Source organism: Stegostoma tigrinum, chromosome 39, assembly GCF_030684315.1.
Source record: "Stegostoma tigrinum isolate sSteTig4 chromosome 39, sSteTig4.hap1, whole genome shotgun sequence".
In the NCBI taxonomy this organism is placed as follows: Eukaryota; Metazoa; Chordata; class Chondrichthyes; order Orectolobiformes; family Stegostomatidae; genus Stegostoma; species Stegostoma tigrinum.
The window spans coordinates 20,664,572-20,680,183 of record NC_081392.1 but is presented as its reverse complement, the minus strand read 5'-3'; the positions used below and the strand labels follow the sequence as shown (position 1 = coordinate 20,680,183).

Here is a 15,612-nt window from a genome sequence, read left to right as displayed (position 1 = left end):
AGGGATGAGAGGGAGGGCTGGACGTGGTATGAGGCTGAGGTTGGGGGATTTTAAAGCTGCTGAATTCCCTTCTCCCTCCCCATTTCTGAAGAACGGTCCTAACCTGAAACTTTACTGCTCCTCTGATGTTGCCTGGCCTCCAGTTCCACACTGTGTTGTCTCTGACTGCAGCATCAGCAGTTCTTGCTATCTCTGATATATTTGTTTGCCATGCTTCAATGTCCTCAATAAATGAATTTGGGATATTTGAGAAATCATTTTCGTTTCAGTTAGAATGCAATGTTTAGTTATTGTGCTTTAAGGGGACATTTGTGTAAGGGAGGCAAGCGAAGGGGATTTTCATGTATTGGTGAGCAAAAATGGGAAGTGGCTTGGTCTTTTGGCATTCGATATACTGATGGGACGTGGAAATATGGAAACAAATAAGAAAAAAAATTAAGGAAATACCAACTCCCTATATAAATTATAAAAAAGTCAGGGCTTTCTTCATATAAACACAATATTTATGATTTTACAAAACACTGGGCTTCTGTGCAATGATAACATGGAGAATAGAGCAAACATGAGAGAAAGGAGTTTGAAGCAATCACCCATGTAGGCTGGGCTGTGGCTCAATGGTTAGCACTGCTGCTGTGCAGTACTGTGGATCCAGCTTCAATTCCAGCCTCAGGTGACCATCTGTGCAGAATTCGCATATTCTTCCTGTGTCTGTGCAAGTTTTCTCTGGGTGCCCTGGCTTTGTCCCACATTCCAAAGATAAGCAGGTTAGAATACATCAGCTATGCTAAATGGCCCATAGTTTCCAGGGATGTGCAGGTTAGGTGGGTAGCCATGGGCTATAGGGAGTGGTGGGTGGATGGCTTTCTGAGGTATGATGCAGACATGATGGGCTGAATAGCATCTATCTGCACTGTAGGGATTCTATGAACCATGTTGCAGTTGAATGGCAAAGTAGATTGGAGGTTATGAATGACCCCTTCCTGTTCCTATTTTATTACAGCTCAAGATTGCTGGTTCATTAGGGGGCCCATTGTATATGCATTAAATAGAGAACACAACATCCTGGAAAGGATTACTTTAGTTGAAAGTAATAAGTACTGTGTTGCAAATAAATTGTTAAGCATGTATTTTTTTTTAAGAGACATCCTGAGGTATTGTTAATTGCCTGTTGTTCTCTTTTCCAGGACTGCTGTTGTGACTGATCATGGAGAGGCTCCTCTTCTCTCTGCTCCTGCTCAGTTTGACTGTGAAGGCTCAGCTTTGTCCAAAGCGCTGCATCTGCCAAAACCTCTCCCCTTCCCTCTCGATCCTCTGTGCCAAAACCGGGCTCCTCTTTGTGCCTCCGTTTATCGACAGGAGGACGGTGGAGCTGCGCCTAACCGACAACTTCATCACCACGGTGAAGAGGAAGGACTTTGCCAACATGACGAGCCTTGTCCACCTCACGTTGTCGAGGAATACAATCAGCCAGATCATGCCTCTCACTTTCGGTGACCTCCGAGGTCTTCGAGCTCTACACCTGGACAGTAACAGGCTGACCAGAGTCAACCAAGAGCACTTCAATGGCCTCGTCAATCTCCGACACCTGATCCTTAGCAACAATCAGCTGCATTACATTGCAGCCAACTCATTTGATGACTTTATCTTATCTCTTGAAGATCTGGATCTCTCCTACAACAACCTGGAGAATCTGCCTTGGGAAACTATTGGAAAAATGACAAATGTCAACTCCCTCAGCCTGGACCACAACCTGATTGACTTTGTTCCTGAAGGGACATTTTCCAATCTTCACAAATTGGCTCGATTGGATATGACATCTAACAAACTTCACAAGTTACCTCCTGATCCCCTCTTTCTAAGAGTCCAAATGTTTGCAAAGACAAAAGGCTCCCCACTCTCTTCTCTGGTACTTAGCTTTGGTGGGAATCCATTGCACTGTAACTGTGAGCTACTCTGGTTGAGACGCCTCACAAGGGAGGATGATCTGGAAACTTGTGCCTCACCACCTCACTTAATGGGTAAATATTTCTGGTTCATCCCTGAGGAGGAATTTACTTGTGATTCTCCACTCATCACAAGACATACTTCTAAAACGTTTGTCATGGAAGGCCAGCATGCAACGTTGAAGTGTAAAGCAGTGGGAGACCCGGACCCATTCATTCACTGGACCTCACCAGATGGACGACTAATCTCGAACTCATCCAGGGCCATCACCCATGAGAATGGAACCCTGCATATCCTAATTGCCACTCCAAAAGACAGTGGCACATTCACCTGCATTGCCTCCAATGCTGGTGGCGAGGCCATGGCCCAAGTGGAGCTGATTGTTAATCCTCTACCCCATTTTGCCAACAGCACAAATAACATCAAGGAACCAGATCCCGGTTCATCTGACATTACCACTTCTGCCAAATCGGGTTCCCCACCAGTAGCTAACGAAACAAAAACCACGCAGGAGAAGAAGGTCATTGCAACTGACCTCACATCGTCCTCCGTACAGATTCGTTGGCCCTCACAGCGAAATATTCCAGGAATCCGAATGTACCAAGTCCAGTATAATAGCTCGTTTGATGATGTACTTGTCTACAGGTAAATCAATTACTTGTTATTTCCCCAGCAAGAGCTGGTCACAAAATTACATAGCAGAGTTAAAGACAGAATCACAAAGGAAATATTAAGGGCCCTTGTGGCATAGTGGTAGTGTCCCTACCTGTAGGTTTGAGATTCAAGTCCCACCTGCCCAGACGTGTGACTGAATAATGTGCAGAAGGAATATTCGAAGGTGTAATCTGAAAGCCTGTGTCAGCTCCTCAGAAAACATACAGCGACATATCTGTCGGACATTTTTGACATTAAATGTTTTTAATTGCAAAGATTTATTGAAAGTGTTTCATCATTTAATAAACCCAGTTATACTGGCTGCTGTCTGCCAAATGAGGCTATTTCAACCTCCTAATGCTGGTCACATTAATATGCAGTCTTACTGTTGGCTGCCTTTCACCAATAAAACTCTACCAGCTTTTGTGCAGCCCAACATTCCATTGCCACTCATCAGGGTACATAAGAAGAGCAGTCAGTAGTCCAACTCTTAGCAATCAGATGTCGGTGGGAGTTTAGCATTAATCATATAACATAGAAAATAGGAGAAAGTGTAGGCCATTCAGCCCCCCGAGCCTGCTCCACCATTTGATATGATCATTCATCTCAGTGCCTTGCTCCAGCTATATCCTCATACTTTTGATGCTTTCAGCTCTAAGATAACTAACTCCTGCTCGATAATGAACCCCTTCTTGAAACATTCAATGTTTTGGTCTCAATTTCCTTCTGTGGCAGTGAAGAAATTTGCCTTTATCTCAGTCCCAAATGGCCTATTCTGTATCCTCAGATTATGATCCCCGGTTCTGGACTTGCTGGTCATTGAGAAAACCCTTCCTGCCAGTTTACATTTCTGACAGAACACCATTCACCCCGATGTTCTTCTAAACTCTTGTTATTATCATTTTAACTGATCCAGCATCCTCTCATACATCAGTCCTGCTGTAAGAAACCACAAAGATGCCTTACTGCTGAATTGTGTAATGTATTGAAACAAAACAACATTGTCATTTGTGGATTTGGTTCAATAATGCACTGCACCAGTTTCTAATCTTAATTATATGGCTAAAGCACAGAGCAGAGTCTTCAACAACAAATTTTATTTATTAAGCAGCTTCAATGTCATAAAGTGTTGCAAGATGTTTTGCAGGAAGCTTTATAAAATTACATAAGGAAGTATGAAGGCCAGTAACAAAATTCCTGGCTAAAAATCCAGGCATCAGGATTGAGTTCTGAGGTAGGTTCATTTAACCTGGAACGTTAACTCTGATTTTTCTCCACAGATGCTGCCAAACTTGCTGAGTTTTTCCAGCAATTTCAGTTTTTGACCATGTTTTAAGGAGGGTTTTAAAGGAGGACAGAGATAGAAGGAGGATTAGGGAGGGAATTCCAGAGCTTAGGGCCTGGGCAGTTGATGACACAGCCACCAATAGTGACTAATTAAAGTTGAGACTGTTATGTGGTCTAAGCTAAAAGAAAGTAGATGATCCATAAGTGTTTAAATCAAGATAGAACTAATCACAGAATTTTTCAGTGGTTCATTTCTTTCCCCTGTACAAGATCATGGCCGACAGTTTCCATTTCATTCAGCATTGGAATGATTTCTGTATCTTCCCTCTAGTGAACAGTCCCCGATGAAGCCGGTTATATGAGGTTGTTTTTAGCTGTGTTTGCAGAGACTTTTCAGGGGAAGTGGAAAACCCTGAGCAGGCATTAGCATTAAAGGAATGAGTTTGACATCTCTATTAGTCATACGGTGCCAACTCTAATTGATGTAGCACATCATCCCAGCAACCAAAATTTATCAACTCAGTGGCATTTGTTAAAATCTCACGGTATTACTCAGTACAATAAACGGGATCTACTTTGGACATGATACAAGGGTTTGACTTCAGCCTGCAGTGCTGTTGGGATGTGGAATCTTGCCACAACTTTGAGTGTTTTTTAACATTTTGCCAAGGCTTAAAGACTGGGGCGCAAAACATCTGCGTCCCTGCATTGAGTTCAAGCCAGTCTCCCGGTTTAACACAGATAACAAAGCATTAGCAGCAATGCTCAACTCATTCATGGAGTGCCCTTCACATGCAAACCAAAGTCTTATAATTATGTAGAAGGTTGAAGTTCAGAAGTGGCAAGCTCTGTAAAATTTTTTTTTCACTTTATGCCTGTGTAGCTCGTAGATAGTAACGAGATATGATGTATTTATCTGCAACGAATCAATGGAGCAAAATTGTTAATTGGTTGACTGTTGTGATTACCTCCAATCTGAAGGAGAGGAATTGCTTGTTAGGAGTCAAAGGAGAATGGATATTTTAAAGACATGGAACCATGCATCGCAGAATTCCTGTAAATTGGGAAAGGATAAGGAATTGGGATTGAGACAGACTGCTCCTCTTTGAGGTAGTGCTCAGATGTAATTAAGTGAGAACATCTCTGCAGTGTAAATTCAACGATGCTTATGCTGGTGCTGCCCTTATTGGCTTTCTGACTCACAAGCCTCTCTCCTCTCAGTGTCAGTGGGATCTGAGTTCGCACTTGTGAAACACAGCAGTGAGTGGGGAAACATGTACATGTACTGCCTGTCTATTGAGCAGCAGGAGTGTTAAAACACATCCTGTGGCTCTGTGACTGCTTAAGATTTCCTCAGGACCTCGCACAACCCAAGAAGAAAGCAAATAGTCATAGAGGCAGACAGTATCGAAACAGACCCTTCAATCCATCTCGTCTGTGCCAAACAGATATTCTAAATTAATCTAGCCCTATTTGACAGGATTTGGCCTAAATATCTCTAAACTCTTCCCTTTCATGTGTCCACCCAGATTCCTTTGAAATGTCACAGTTGTACCTGCCTTCAGTACTTCCTCTGTCATCTCATTCCATACATGCGCCACCCTCTGTGTGAAAAAGGTACCCCTCAGCTCCCTTTTAAATCTGACCCCTTTCACTTTAAACCAATGCCCTAATGGTTTCAAACTCCCCTACCCTGGGTAAAAGTCCTTGACTATTCGCCCCATTCATGCCCATCATGATTTTATAAACATCTATAAGGTCATCCCTCAGTCTTCAACCTCCAGGGGGAAAAAACCCCAGCCTATTTAGTCTCTCCCTATAGCTCACACCCTCTAGTCCCAGCAATATTCTTGTGAATCTTTTCTGCACACACTCACGTTTACCAAGATCTTTACTCTTCAATGCTCCACATATCAGTATTGCTGAGGAAAGGAACATGCTGTAAAAGTCTTTCATCTTGCACTCATCAGGACAGAGTTATGAGAATGCTAAACCTTGAAGAGAAACACAATTTATTCTGCAGAAGGAGAAAACTGCAGATGTTTTTGCAAGTCAACTCCAATGAGTTGAAGAGATGCCATGGAGAATTGTATGTATTGTTAAACATTGCATTCTGAATTCTTCAAGCATGGATTAGTTAATTCTGTACTTTCCCCATTGCAAACAACCAAAGAGACTTATTTTTAATTCAGTTATCAGTCATATAGTCATACAGCACAGAAACAGACCTTTTGGTCCTACCAGTCCATGCTAAACATAATCCCAAACTAAAGTTTTCCCGCCTACCTGCTCCTGGACCATATCCCTCCAAACCTTTTTGCTTCATGTACTTATCTAAATACCTTTTGAACGTTGTAATTGTGCCATATCTACCACTTCCTCTGAAAATTCATTCCTCAAGCGAACCACCCTCTGTGTAAAAATGTTGCCCTCATGTCTTTTTCAAATCTCTCACCTCTCACCTTAAGAATGTATCCCCTAGTCTTAAAATCCTCCATCCTAGGGCAAAGACAATAGCCATTAACTCTATCTATACCCCTCATTATTTTATAAACTTCTATCAGGTCACCTCTTAACCTCCTACACTTATAACTCATACCCTCCATTCCAGGCAACATCCTGGTAAATATCTTCTGACTCCTCTCCAACTTAATAATACCCTCCCTATATCTGGGTGACCAGAGCTGGAGATGATATTCCAATGGAGGCCTCACCAATGTCCCATACAACTTCAATATGATTTTCCAACTGCTTCACTCCAGGGAGCAAGCAATGAAGGCAAGCATGCCGAATACTTTTTTAACCACCCTGTCTATATGTGTTGCAGGCTTCAAAGAATTATGCACCTGAACCACATATCTGGTGTCACACTGAAACTCCTATACCACACTATTCATTTGAAAATTTTGAGTTTTACCATTTTGCATCTGTCCCAATGAGTTCAAGACAAAAAGCATTAAAATGTAATAAAGTGTAAAGCTGAATGAACACAGCAGCCCAAGCAGCATCTCAGGAGCACAAAAGCTGACGTTTCGGGCCTAGACCCTTAACAAAAAGTCAGCTTTTGTGCTCCTGAGATGCTACTTGGCCTGCTGTGTTCATCCAGCTTCACACTTTATTATCTTAGATTCTCCAGCATCTGCAGTTCCCATTACCTCTGAAGCATTAAAATGTGTCTCTTTTCTCTGAAAAACTCAAGTTCTGTTCTTTACATTTCCTTTCTCTATTAGCCGGAGAGAGTCAGTAACTTGTTGATAATTACATTAACCTCAATGAGAAGATGGGGCCCCAAAGGATATTAACAAATCCGGTGCCTTTTTACAATAATTGACAATTGTTACACGGTGGCTATTAGACTAGCTTTTAATTCCTGATTTTTAAAAAAATTGAATTCTAATTTCCACCATCTGACTTGATGGGATTTGAATCCATGTCCACAGATTATCAGCCTGGCCCTCTGGATTACAATGCATTTATTATCATTATGCCTTAACCTTCCTCATGATGGAGTCAGTCCCAGCATTAAGGAAGATGGTTGTGGTTTTTGAAGTCAGTCATCTCAGCTCCAGGACATATTTGCAGGAGTTCGTCAGGGTAGTGTCCTAGGCCCAACCATCTTCAGCTCCTTCATCAATGACCTTCCCTCTAACATAAAGTCAGAAACAGGGATATTCACTGATTGCACAATGTTCAGCACAATTTGTGACTCCACAGAAACTGAAGCAGGTCACCCAGGGATATGCTGCCCATTCATTAATGCGAAGGGTCGCGACTCGAAACATTGACTTTTCTGCTTCTCTGACGCTGCCTGACCTACTGTTTCTCCAGCTCCTCACTCCATCAACTCTGACTTCCAGCACCTGTAGTTCTTGCCTGACCTGCTCAAAGATTTGCAGTCATTCACTCTAAATTGGATCAACTGTAACATCACAATAAGCAGGATTCATTGTGTAAGCATTTCAATAAAAATGGAAAGTAGTCACAGAGCCAGTAAACAATTCATTTCTGTCCTATATACAAAGGCTAGGGTACAGTTTCCCAATGACTTTTGTTAGTGTCAATCATCATGTCCATCTGCAGCAAGTCCTGAACAATGGCCAGGTTTCAGCTGATAACTATAACAAGTAACTTTTATGCCTCACTAGTGCAGGCAATGACCATCCCTGATGAGACAATCTAACCATTGCCCCTTGATATTCCAGGGTGTTACTATCACTGAATTCGCCACTATCAATATCCTGGAAGTTACCATCAACTCTTAAATTGATCTGCACCATGGTCTATTTTGAGGCAGAGCAGACTGCAGAGTTTGAAATGCCCTATTCCTATTTCCTATAGTGCGTAGTAAAGAGTCCTGAATTAATAGTTCTTGATGCCATAATTTATTAATTTTATGATGTTTTAAAATGACTTGTATTTCAATAGCAGTTTATAATGCTGTGGCATGTCATAAGACATTTTATAGAAACATTATGTGTTACAGATTGACATCAAGCCAATGAAGGAGATATTATTGCAGACTACCAATAGCTTGTTCAGATTTAGATTCTCAGGAATGTGTTGAGGAAGAGAGATCAGGGAATTAAACAGGAAATTTCAGCTCTTGGGACACAAGCAAATGAAGGTCACCCTGCTATAAGAATGATGCTATTAACCTGGAAAAGGTACAAAAAACATTTACAAGGATGTTATTGAGACTGGAGGGTTTGAATCATAAGGAGAGACTATTTTTCCTAGAGAGAAGAAGGCTGAGGAATGACCTAATAGAGGTTTATAAGATCATGACAGGCAATGATAAGGTGAATAGCTGAAGTTTTTTTTCCCCCAGGGTGGGGTCTTCCAAAATTAAAGGGCACAGGTTTAAGGTGAGAGGGGAACTATTTAAAAGCAACCTGAGGGACACCTATTCCATAATGAAACAAATTGCTAGACAAAGCGGTCGAGGCTGGTACATTTACAATATTTAAAAGACTTTAGACAGGTATATGGGTAGGAAAAGTTTAGAGGGATATGGGCCAGATGCAGGCAAATGGGACTAGTTCTATTAAAGTAACCTGATTGGCATGGACAAGTCAAGCTGAAAGGCCTGTTTCTATGCTGCATATCTCTTTGGCTCTTCACCATTGCCAATGGTGAGCAAAAGATAATATGGAATGAAGCAGAGGGCAGAGCTAAGGGAACACAGACTTCTCAGAGAGTTATGAGGCTGGAGGAAGTTACAGAAATATATGGAAGCTGCAAAGACGTGAAACAAAAGAAGGGGCCAATGATGTAACCTTGACAGACTGCAGGGATACTGGGGAGATTATGTGTAGTGAATGTAGTGAGATCAGCCAAATGGACCCCATAGAATATGAGTTCTCTGATTGGGGCTATTAATCTGATCCAATCAGGGAGCCCTGGCTGATAGATATAAACAGGAGTGTCAGAGGTTCTGTTCATTCTGAGAGCTGGCTCTGAGAGAGCGGTATCAGTATTAAGGACTCTCCCTGTGTAAATAAAGGGTGACTGGAGATGGGATACCGGCCTCTGTGCAATTATCTACGTGTAGAGGACGGGGAAGGGGGTTGGAGAGTTGTCTCTTTATCCCAAAATAAACAAGCTGAAAACAGCTCAAACACATGAAAAGATTCATTTATAAAAGATAAGCTGATGCTTGTATTCATTTCCATCTCTCACTATTTTTAAAATAAGTGACTGAATCCAGACACTATTATAAATCAGGCCTCATGAAAAATACAAAGCTCATTTATAAATCATTCAGTTGTTCAATATATTTATTTTTCTCTCATCCATTCAAGCAAATTTGAGGGAAGCGTGTTCCTTCAGTTACCAGGATGGGCTTTTTCAATTCAGTGATTAATATAAATGAGAAATTGATGTGAAATTGTGATCAGGTTGTTAGGGGAATGAGGGTTTTTAACTTTGAAACAACATCTGGACTTATGTCTGCACTAGCTTGGCCTACAATACATGGAAAACAGAGAAGAATGTTCCAAGCCACAGTGAATACGAAGCTAAATAGGAGGGCTCCTTTGAGAATTCAGGACAAAGTACATTTGAGATTACAGGCTGTTGTGTAATGAGCCCGCATTGTTATAAAACTGGGTGTCAGGCTGTCAGGCCTCTGCTTCATGGTTTGATAGATGATTGGTGGATAATTAAGCAACTGACAGAAACAAGAAGGCTCATGAACATTCCCATCCTTAATGATCCCATCCTGCATTAGAGCAAAAGATAAAGCTGGAATAATTTGCAACTATATTCAGGCAGAACATAAAAAGCAGGAATAGACCATTCAGCCTGTCAATTCTGACTGATCTTCCACTTCAGTGCCTTTTTCCCATATTTATTCCCAAATCCCTTTACGCTATTGGTAGGTTGAAATTTGCCAATTACAACTGTAAACACAATCAAAGACTGAGCATCCAAATCCCTCTGTGGTAGACAATTCCAAAGGTTCACAACAATCTGATTTAAATCATTTCTCTTCATCTTGATCCTGCTTCTCATTATTAAAATCTGCCCCTGGTTCGAGACTCCTCCACCAGGGGAAACACCTTACCTGCATCTATCCTGTCTATCCCTTTCATTATTTCGCAAGTTTCAATGAGATCACTTCTCAATCTTCAAAACACTAGAGAATACAGGCCTAGTTTGCTCAATCTCTCCTTATCGGCCATCCTTCCAGTCAGGGAACAAATCTAAAGAACCTTCATGGATTCCCTCTTTTGCATAATATCCTTCCTGAAGTAAGGGAACCAAAACTGCATGTTGCACTCCAGATGTGGTCTAACCAAGCTCCAATACAACTGAAGCAAGGTTCTATTATTCCAGTACTCAAATCCTCTCACCATAAAGGCTGATATTCCATTAAGCTTCCTATTAACTAGCTGCATCTGCTTATTAGCGCTCAGTGATTTATCCGCAACACCCCTCAGATCCCTTTATACATCTGCAATTTCTAAACATCCACCACTTATGAAATAGTGTGCACACCTGTGCTTTCTATAAAAGTAACTAGCACACTATTTTTCCACAATTATATTCCATTTCACATGTGCATACCCATTCACTAAATTTGTTTAAATCTTCTTGAAGCAATTACAGATTAGTAAGTCTCACGTCTGTCGTCTGCAAGGTGTTAGAAAGGATTCTGAGGGATAGGATTTATGACCATCTGGAAGAGCATGGCTTGATTAAATGCAGTCAACACGGCTTTGTGAGGGGCAGGTCATGCCTCACAAACCTTATCGAGTTCTTTGAGGATGTGACTAGAAAAGTTGATGAGGGTCGAGCTGTGGATGTGGTGTATATGGACTTTAGTAAGTCATTTGATAAGGTTCCCCATGGTAGGCTCATTCAGAAGGTCAGGAGGAATGGGATACAGGGGAACTTAGCTGTCTGGATACAGAATTGGCTGGCCAACAGAAGACAGCGAGTGGTAGTAGAAGGAAAATATTCTGCCTGGAAGTCAGTGGTGAGTGGGGTTCCACAGGGCTCTGTCCTTGGGCCTCTACTGTTTGTAATTTTTATTAATAACTTGGATGAGGGGATTGAAGGATGGGTCAGCAAGTTTGCAGACGACACAAAGGTTGGAGGTGTCGTTGACAGTATAGAGGGCTGTTGTAGGCTGCAGCGGGACATTGACAGGATGCAGAGATGGGCTGAGAGGTGGCAGATGGAGTTCAACCTGGATAAATGCGAGGTGATGCATTTTGGAAGGTCGAATTTGAAAGCTGAGTACAGGATTAAGAATAGGATTCTTGGCAGTGTGGAGGAACAGAGGGATCTTGGTGTGCAGATACATAGATCCCTTAAAATGGCCACCCAAGTGGACAGGGTTGTTAAGAAAGCATATGATGTTTTGGCTTTCATTAACAGGGGGATTGAGTTTAAGAGTCATGAGATCTTGTTGCAGCTCTATAAAACTTTGGTTAGACCGCACTTGGAATACTGCGTCCAGTTCTGGTTGCCCTATTATAGGAAAGATGTGGATGCTTTGGAGAGGGTGCAGAGGAGGTTTACCAGGATGCTGCCTGGACTGGAGGGCTTATCTTATGAAGAGAGGTTGACTGAGCTCGGACTTTTTTCATTGGAGAAAAGGAGGAGGAGAAGGGACCTAATTGAGGTATACAAGATAATGAGAGGCATAGATAGAGTTGATAGCCAGTGACTATTTCCCAGGGCAGAAATGGCTAGCACGAGGGGTCATAGTTTTAAGCTGGTTGGTGGAAAGTATAGAGGGGATGTCAGAGGTGGGTTCTTTACACAGAGAGTTGTGAGAGCATGGAATGCGTTGCCAGCAGCAGTTGTGGTAGCAAGGTCATTGGGGACATTTAAGAGACTGCTGGACATGCATATGGTCACAGAAATTTGAGGGTGCATACATGAGGATCAATGGTCGGCACAACGTCGTGGGCTGAAGGGCCTGTTCTGTGCTGTACTGTTCTATGTTCTAATTTTGTGTCTTTCTAACAACTTACAATCCCACGTGGCTTTGTGTCATCTGCAAACTTGGAAATATGGCATTCAGTCCCCAAATTCAAATCAATGTTGTATATTGTAAACAATTGGGGTCCAGGTACTAATTCTTGTGGTACCTCATTAATCACAGTTTGCCAACATGAGACTGACCATTTATTCCTCTTCTCTGTGTTCTGTCCTTAATCTCTAATCAATATCAATAAATTATTTCCGAGCCCATGTACTTTAATTTTAAGAACCAATCTCCTGTGTGGGACCTTGTCAAAAGTCGTCTGAAAATCTATTTATACTACACCAATCAAGTTTCCTTTATCAATTCTGTTCATGACATCCTCAAACGAACTCTATTGGATTTGTTAAGCAGAATTCCTCAGTTGCAAATACATCCTGACTGTACCCAATCAGATTTAATTATAATTATCCAAGAGTTCATTTATCACATCTTTTATAATGGATTCTCAAATTTTGCCTATTATTGATATAAGGCTAAAAGATCTGGCTTCCCCCATTTTCCCTCTCCCTCATGTCTTAAATAATGGGGTGACATTTGTTACCTTCTAATCAACAGGAATTATTCCAGAAGCAATAGAGTTTTGAAAGATGACCAACAATGCATATATTATCTTTCAACACACTGGGATATAGAAAAACAATTTCAGGGAATGATTAATTGACAGTCCCATTAAATTCTCCAATACAACCTTCTTAAACATCCTAATTTCTGTCAATTCTTCCTGCCCCTCTCCCCTATATCTACACTCACTTTAAAACTATGCCCCCTCGTAAAAGCTACCTCCACCCTGGGAAAAAGTCTCTGGCTGTCCACTCTGTCTATACCTCTGATCATTTTGTACATCTCTATCAAGTCACCTCTCATCCTTCGTCGTTCTAAAGATAAAAGCCCTAGCTCTTTCAACCTTTCCTCATAAGACCTTCCCTCCATTCCTGGTAAATCTCCTCTCTACCATTTCCAACACTTCCACATCTTTCCTGTAATGAGGCGACCAGAACTGGACACAATACTCCAGATGTGGCCAAACCAGGGTTTTGTATAGCTGGAGCATAACTTCATGGCTTTTGAACTCAATGCCTCTATTACTGAAAGCTAGCACACCATACGCCTTCTTAACAACTCCATAAACCTGGGTGGCAGCTTTCAGGGAATACTCCAGGTGAGATCTCACCAGGGCCCGAAAACTCTTGCATCGGACATCTTTACTCTAGTCCTCAGCTCCCTTTGTGATCAAGACCAATGTTTCATGCACCTACAGTGGGCTTTCAGTGACCCATGGACAGGCACAGCCAAAGTACCTTTAAACATCCACAACTCCCAACATCTCACCGTTTAAGAACCTTGTTCTGCCATTGTATTGTTCAACAAGACTGAACAGTTATCACATTTATCCACATTATCTTCTATCTACTATGCTCCAGGTCATCGGCTTAGCCTGTCAGAGTGTACATGGGAATGTGTGTGTGAATGCAGATGGTGGGGGCCGGGTCTAAAATGAGTATTACATCTTTATCTTCACAAAGGAGAGGGATGAAGTTAAAGTTAAAGAGGAGGACTGTGGAATCTTAGAGAAGCAGGATGAGAAGGGAAATACTGGAGGGACTTGAAAGTGGATAAATCAGAAGGGTCTGATATATTATGTCTGAGGCCATTAAAGAAAGCCAGGGAGGATTATTTTACAAACCTCACTCGATACAGGTGAGCTATCAGATGGGCTGAAGGTCTATATCTGTTACATTGGACTCTGTATTGTGTCCCTCGTTGTTTGCAGAATATTTAATGATTTAGACTTAAATGTGGGAGGTGTGATTTGGAAACTTGCAGATGACACAAACATTGCCCAGCTCACTGATAGTGAAGAGGATGGTTGTCAGCTACGGAATGATATCAGCGGTTTGGTTGAACGGGCAAAAAATTGGCAAATGGCAACCTGGAGAAGCATAAGGTTATTCTTTTCAGGAGGACAAACAATGAAAGGGAATGCAGAATAAATGGGAGGACAGTGGAAGGTGGAGAGGAAGTGAGAGGTCGTGGAGTGTATTTCCATTTATAGTGCCAGGAGAAGTAAACAATTTGGGAAAGAAGGCAAATGGGGTGTTTTCCTTCATTGGGTGAGGTATTGAAAACCAGGGCAGGGATACAATGTTGGAAGTGTATAAAGCTATGGTTAAATCCCGGCTGGAGAATTGTGTACAGTCCCAGTGATCACTCTACAGAAAGGACATCGTTGCTAAGGGACGACCTGTTCTAAGCGTAAAAATAATATTGGGGTTGGTTAGAGAAGACATGTTTCCACTAGTAGAGAGATCAATACCAGGGTCACAGATTGAAGGGGATTCGTGAAAGATTAGAAGGGACATGAGAAATAATATTTTCATCCAGAGGTTGATAGATGTCTGGAATTCCCTTCTGGTTTGGTGGTTAAGCTGGAAACCCTCAATCCATTGAAAGGAAACCTGAGTCTGTACCTAAACTGTTGTAACCTACAAAGTGATGGACCAGGGGCTGGTCAGTAGGGTTAGAATGGGCAGCTAGTTTATTCAGCTGGTATTGATATGATGAGCTGAATGCCCCTGTCTGTGTTGCAAACTTTCTATTATTCTATGGTTCTACACGTAGATCTAACTTTAAAGCTCCAAAGTGAAACAGCCCGAAAGTATCCCTGGTACAGGCACTGTGGAACTCTACCCTTCCTAGTTTGAAATAATTCCCAGGACTGTGGGGATGTTTGCTACTATCACCTGCATTAATTCTGGGTTAGTTGTAATCTTGAGTCTAAAAGGATTTGTAAATCAGTTCTCCTCACAGACTCAACTAACATTGGAGCACAGGAACAGGAGTAGGCCATTCAGCCTCCTCGGGCCTATTTACCATTCAATAGGATCATGGCTGATCTGCGGCCTAACTCTATATATCAATCTTTTGGCCCATATCCCTTATAATAAAGCAAAGGCTGACCTCTCCCCTCTCCTCCCTACCAACCCCCCCTTCTAGGAACTAAAACCATAACACCCAAGGAGAAGGACCCTACCCTGTAATCTGTAAAAGGAGTGAAAAATGGTGTAATCTGTCTTTTAGCAACTTCTAGTGGTTAAATGAAACAAATCCCTGACATTCACTTTACAATTAACAAATAATAATTTATTTATTTAACTCTAACAGTGAACAAATTAACTTCCTATTGATAGTTGAATAACCCCCTTCCAATTACTAAACAAACACGATTC

General features: G+C 41.7%; 1 protein-coding gene across 3 annotated transcripts in view; it reads left to right on the top strand.

Moving 5' to 3' along the window:
* LOC125447626 (leucine-rich repeat and fibronectin type III domain-containing protein 1-like protein) overlaps positions 1-15,612 on the top strand; it is a 347,709-nt gene that overhangs the window by 153,261 nt on the left and 178,836 nt on the right. For all 3 annotated transcript variants that reach the window (XM_048522197.2, XM_048522195.2, XM_048522196.2), the window contains exon 2: positions 1,185-2,589. In XM_048522197.2, coding sequence (XP_048378154.1) covers positions 1,205-2,589 — 1,385 coding nt within the window. In that variant the 5' untranslated portion in view covers positions 1,185-1,204. The remainder of the gene's footprint in view (positions 1-1,184; positions 2,590-15,612) is intronic.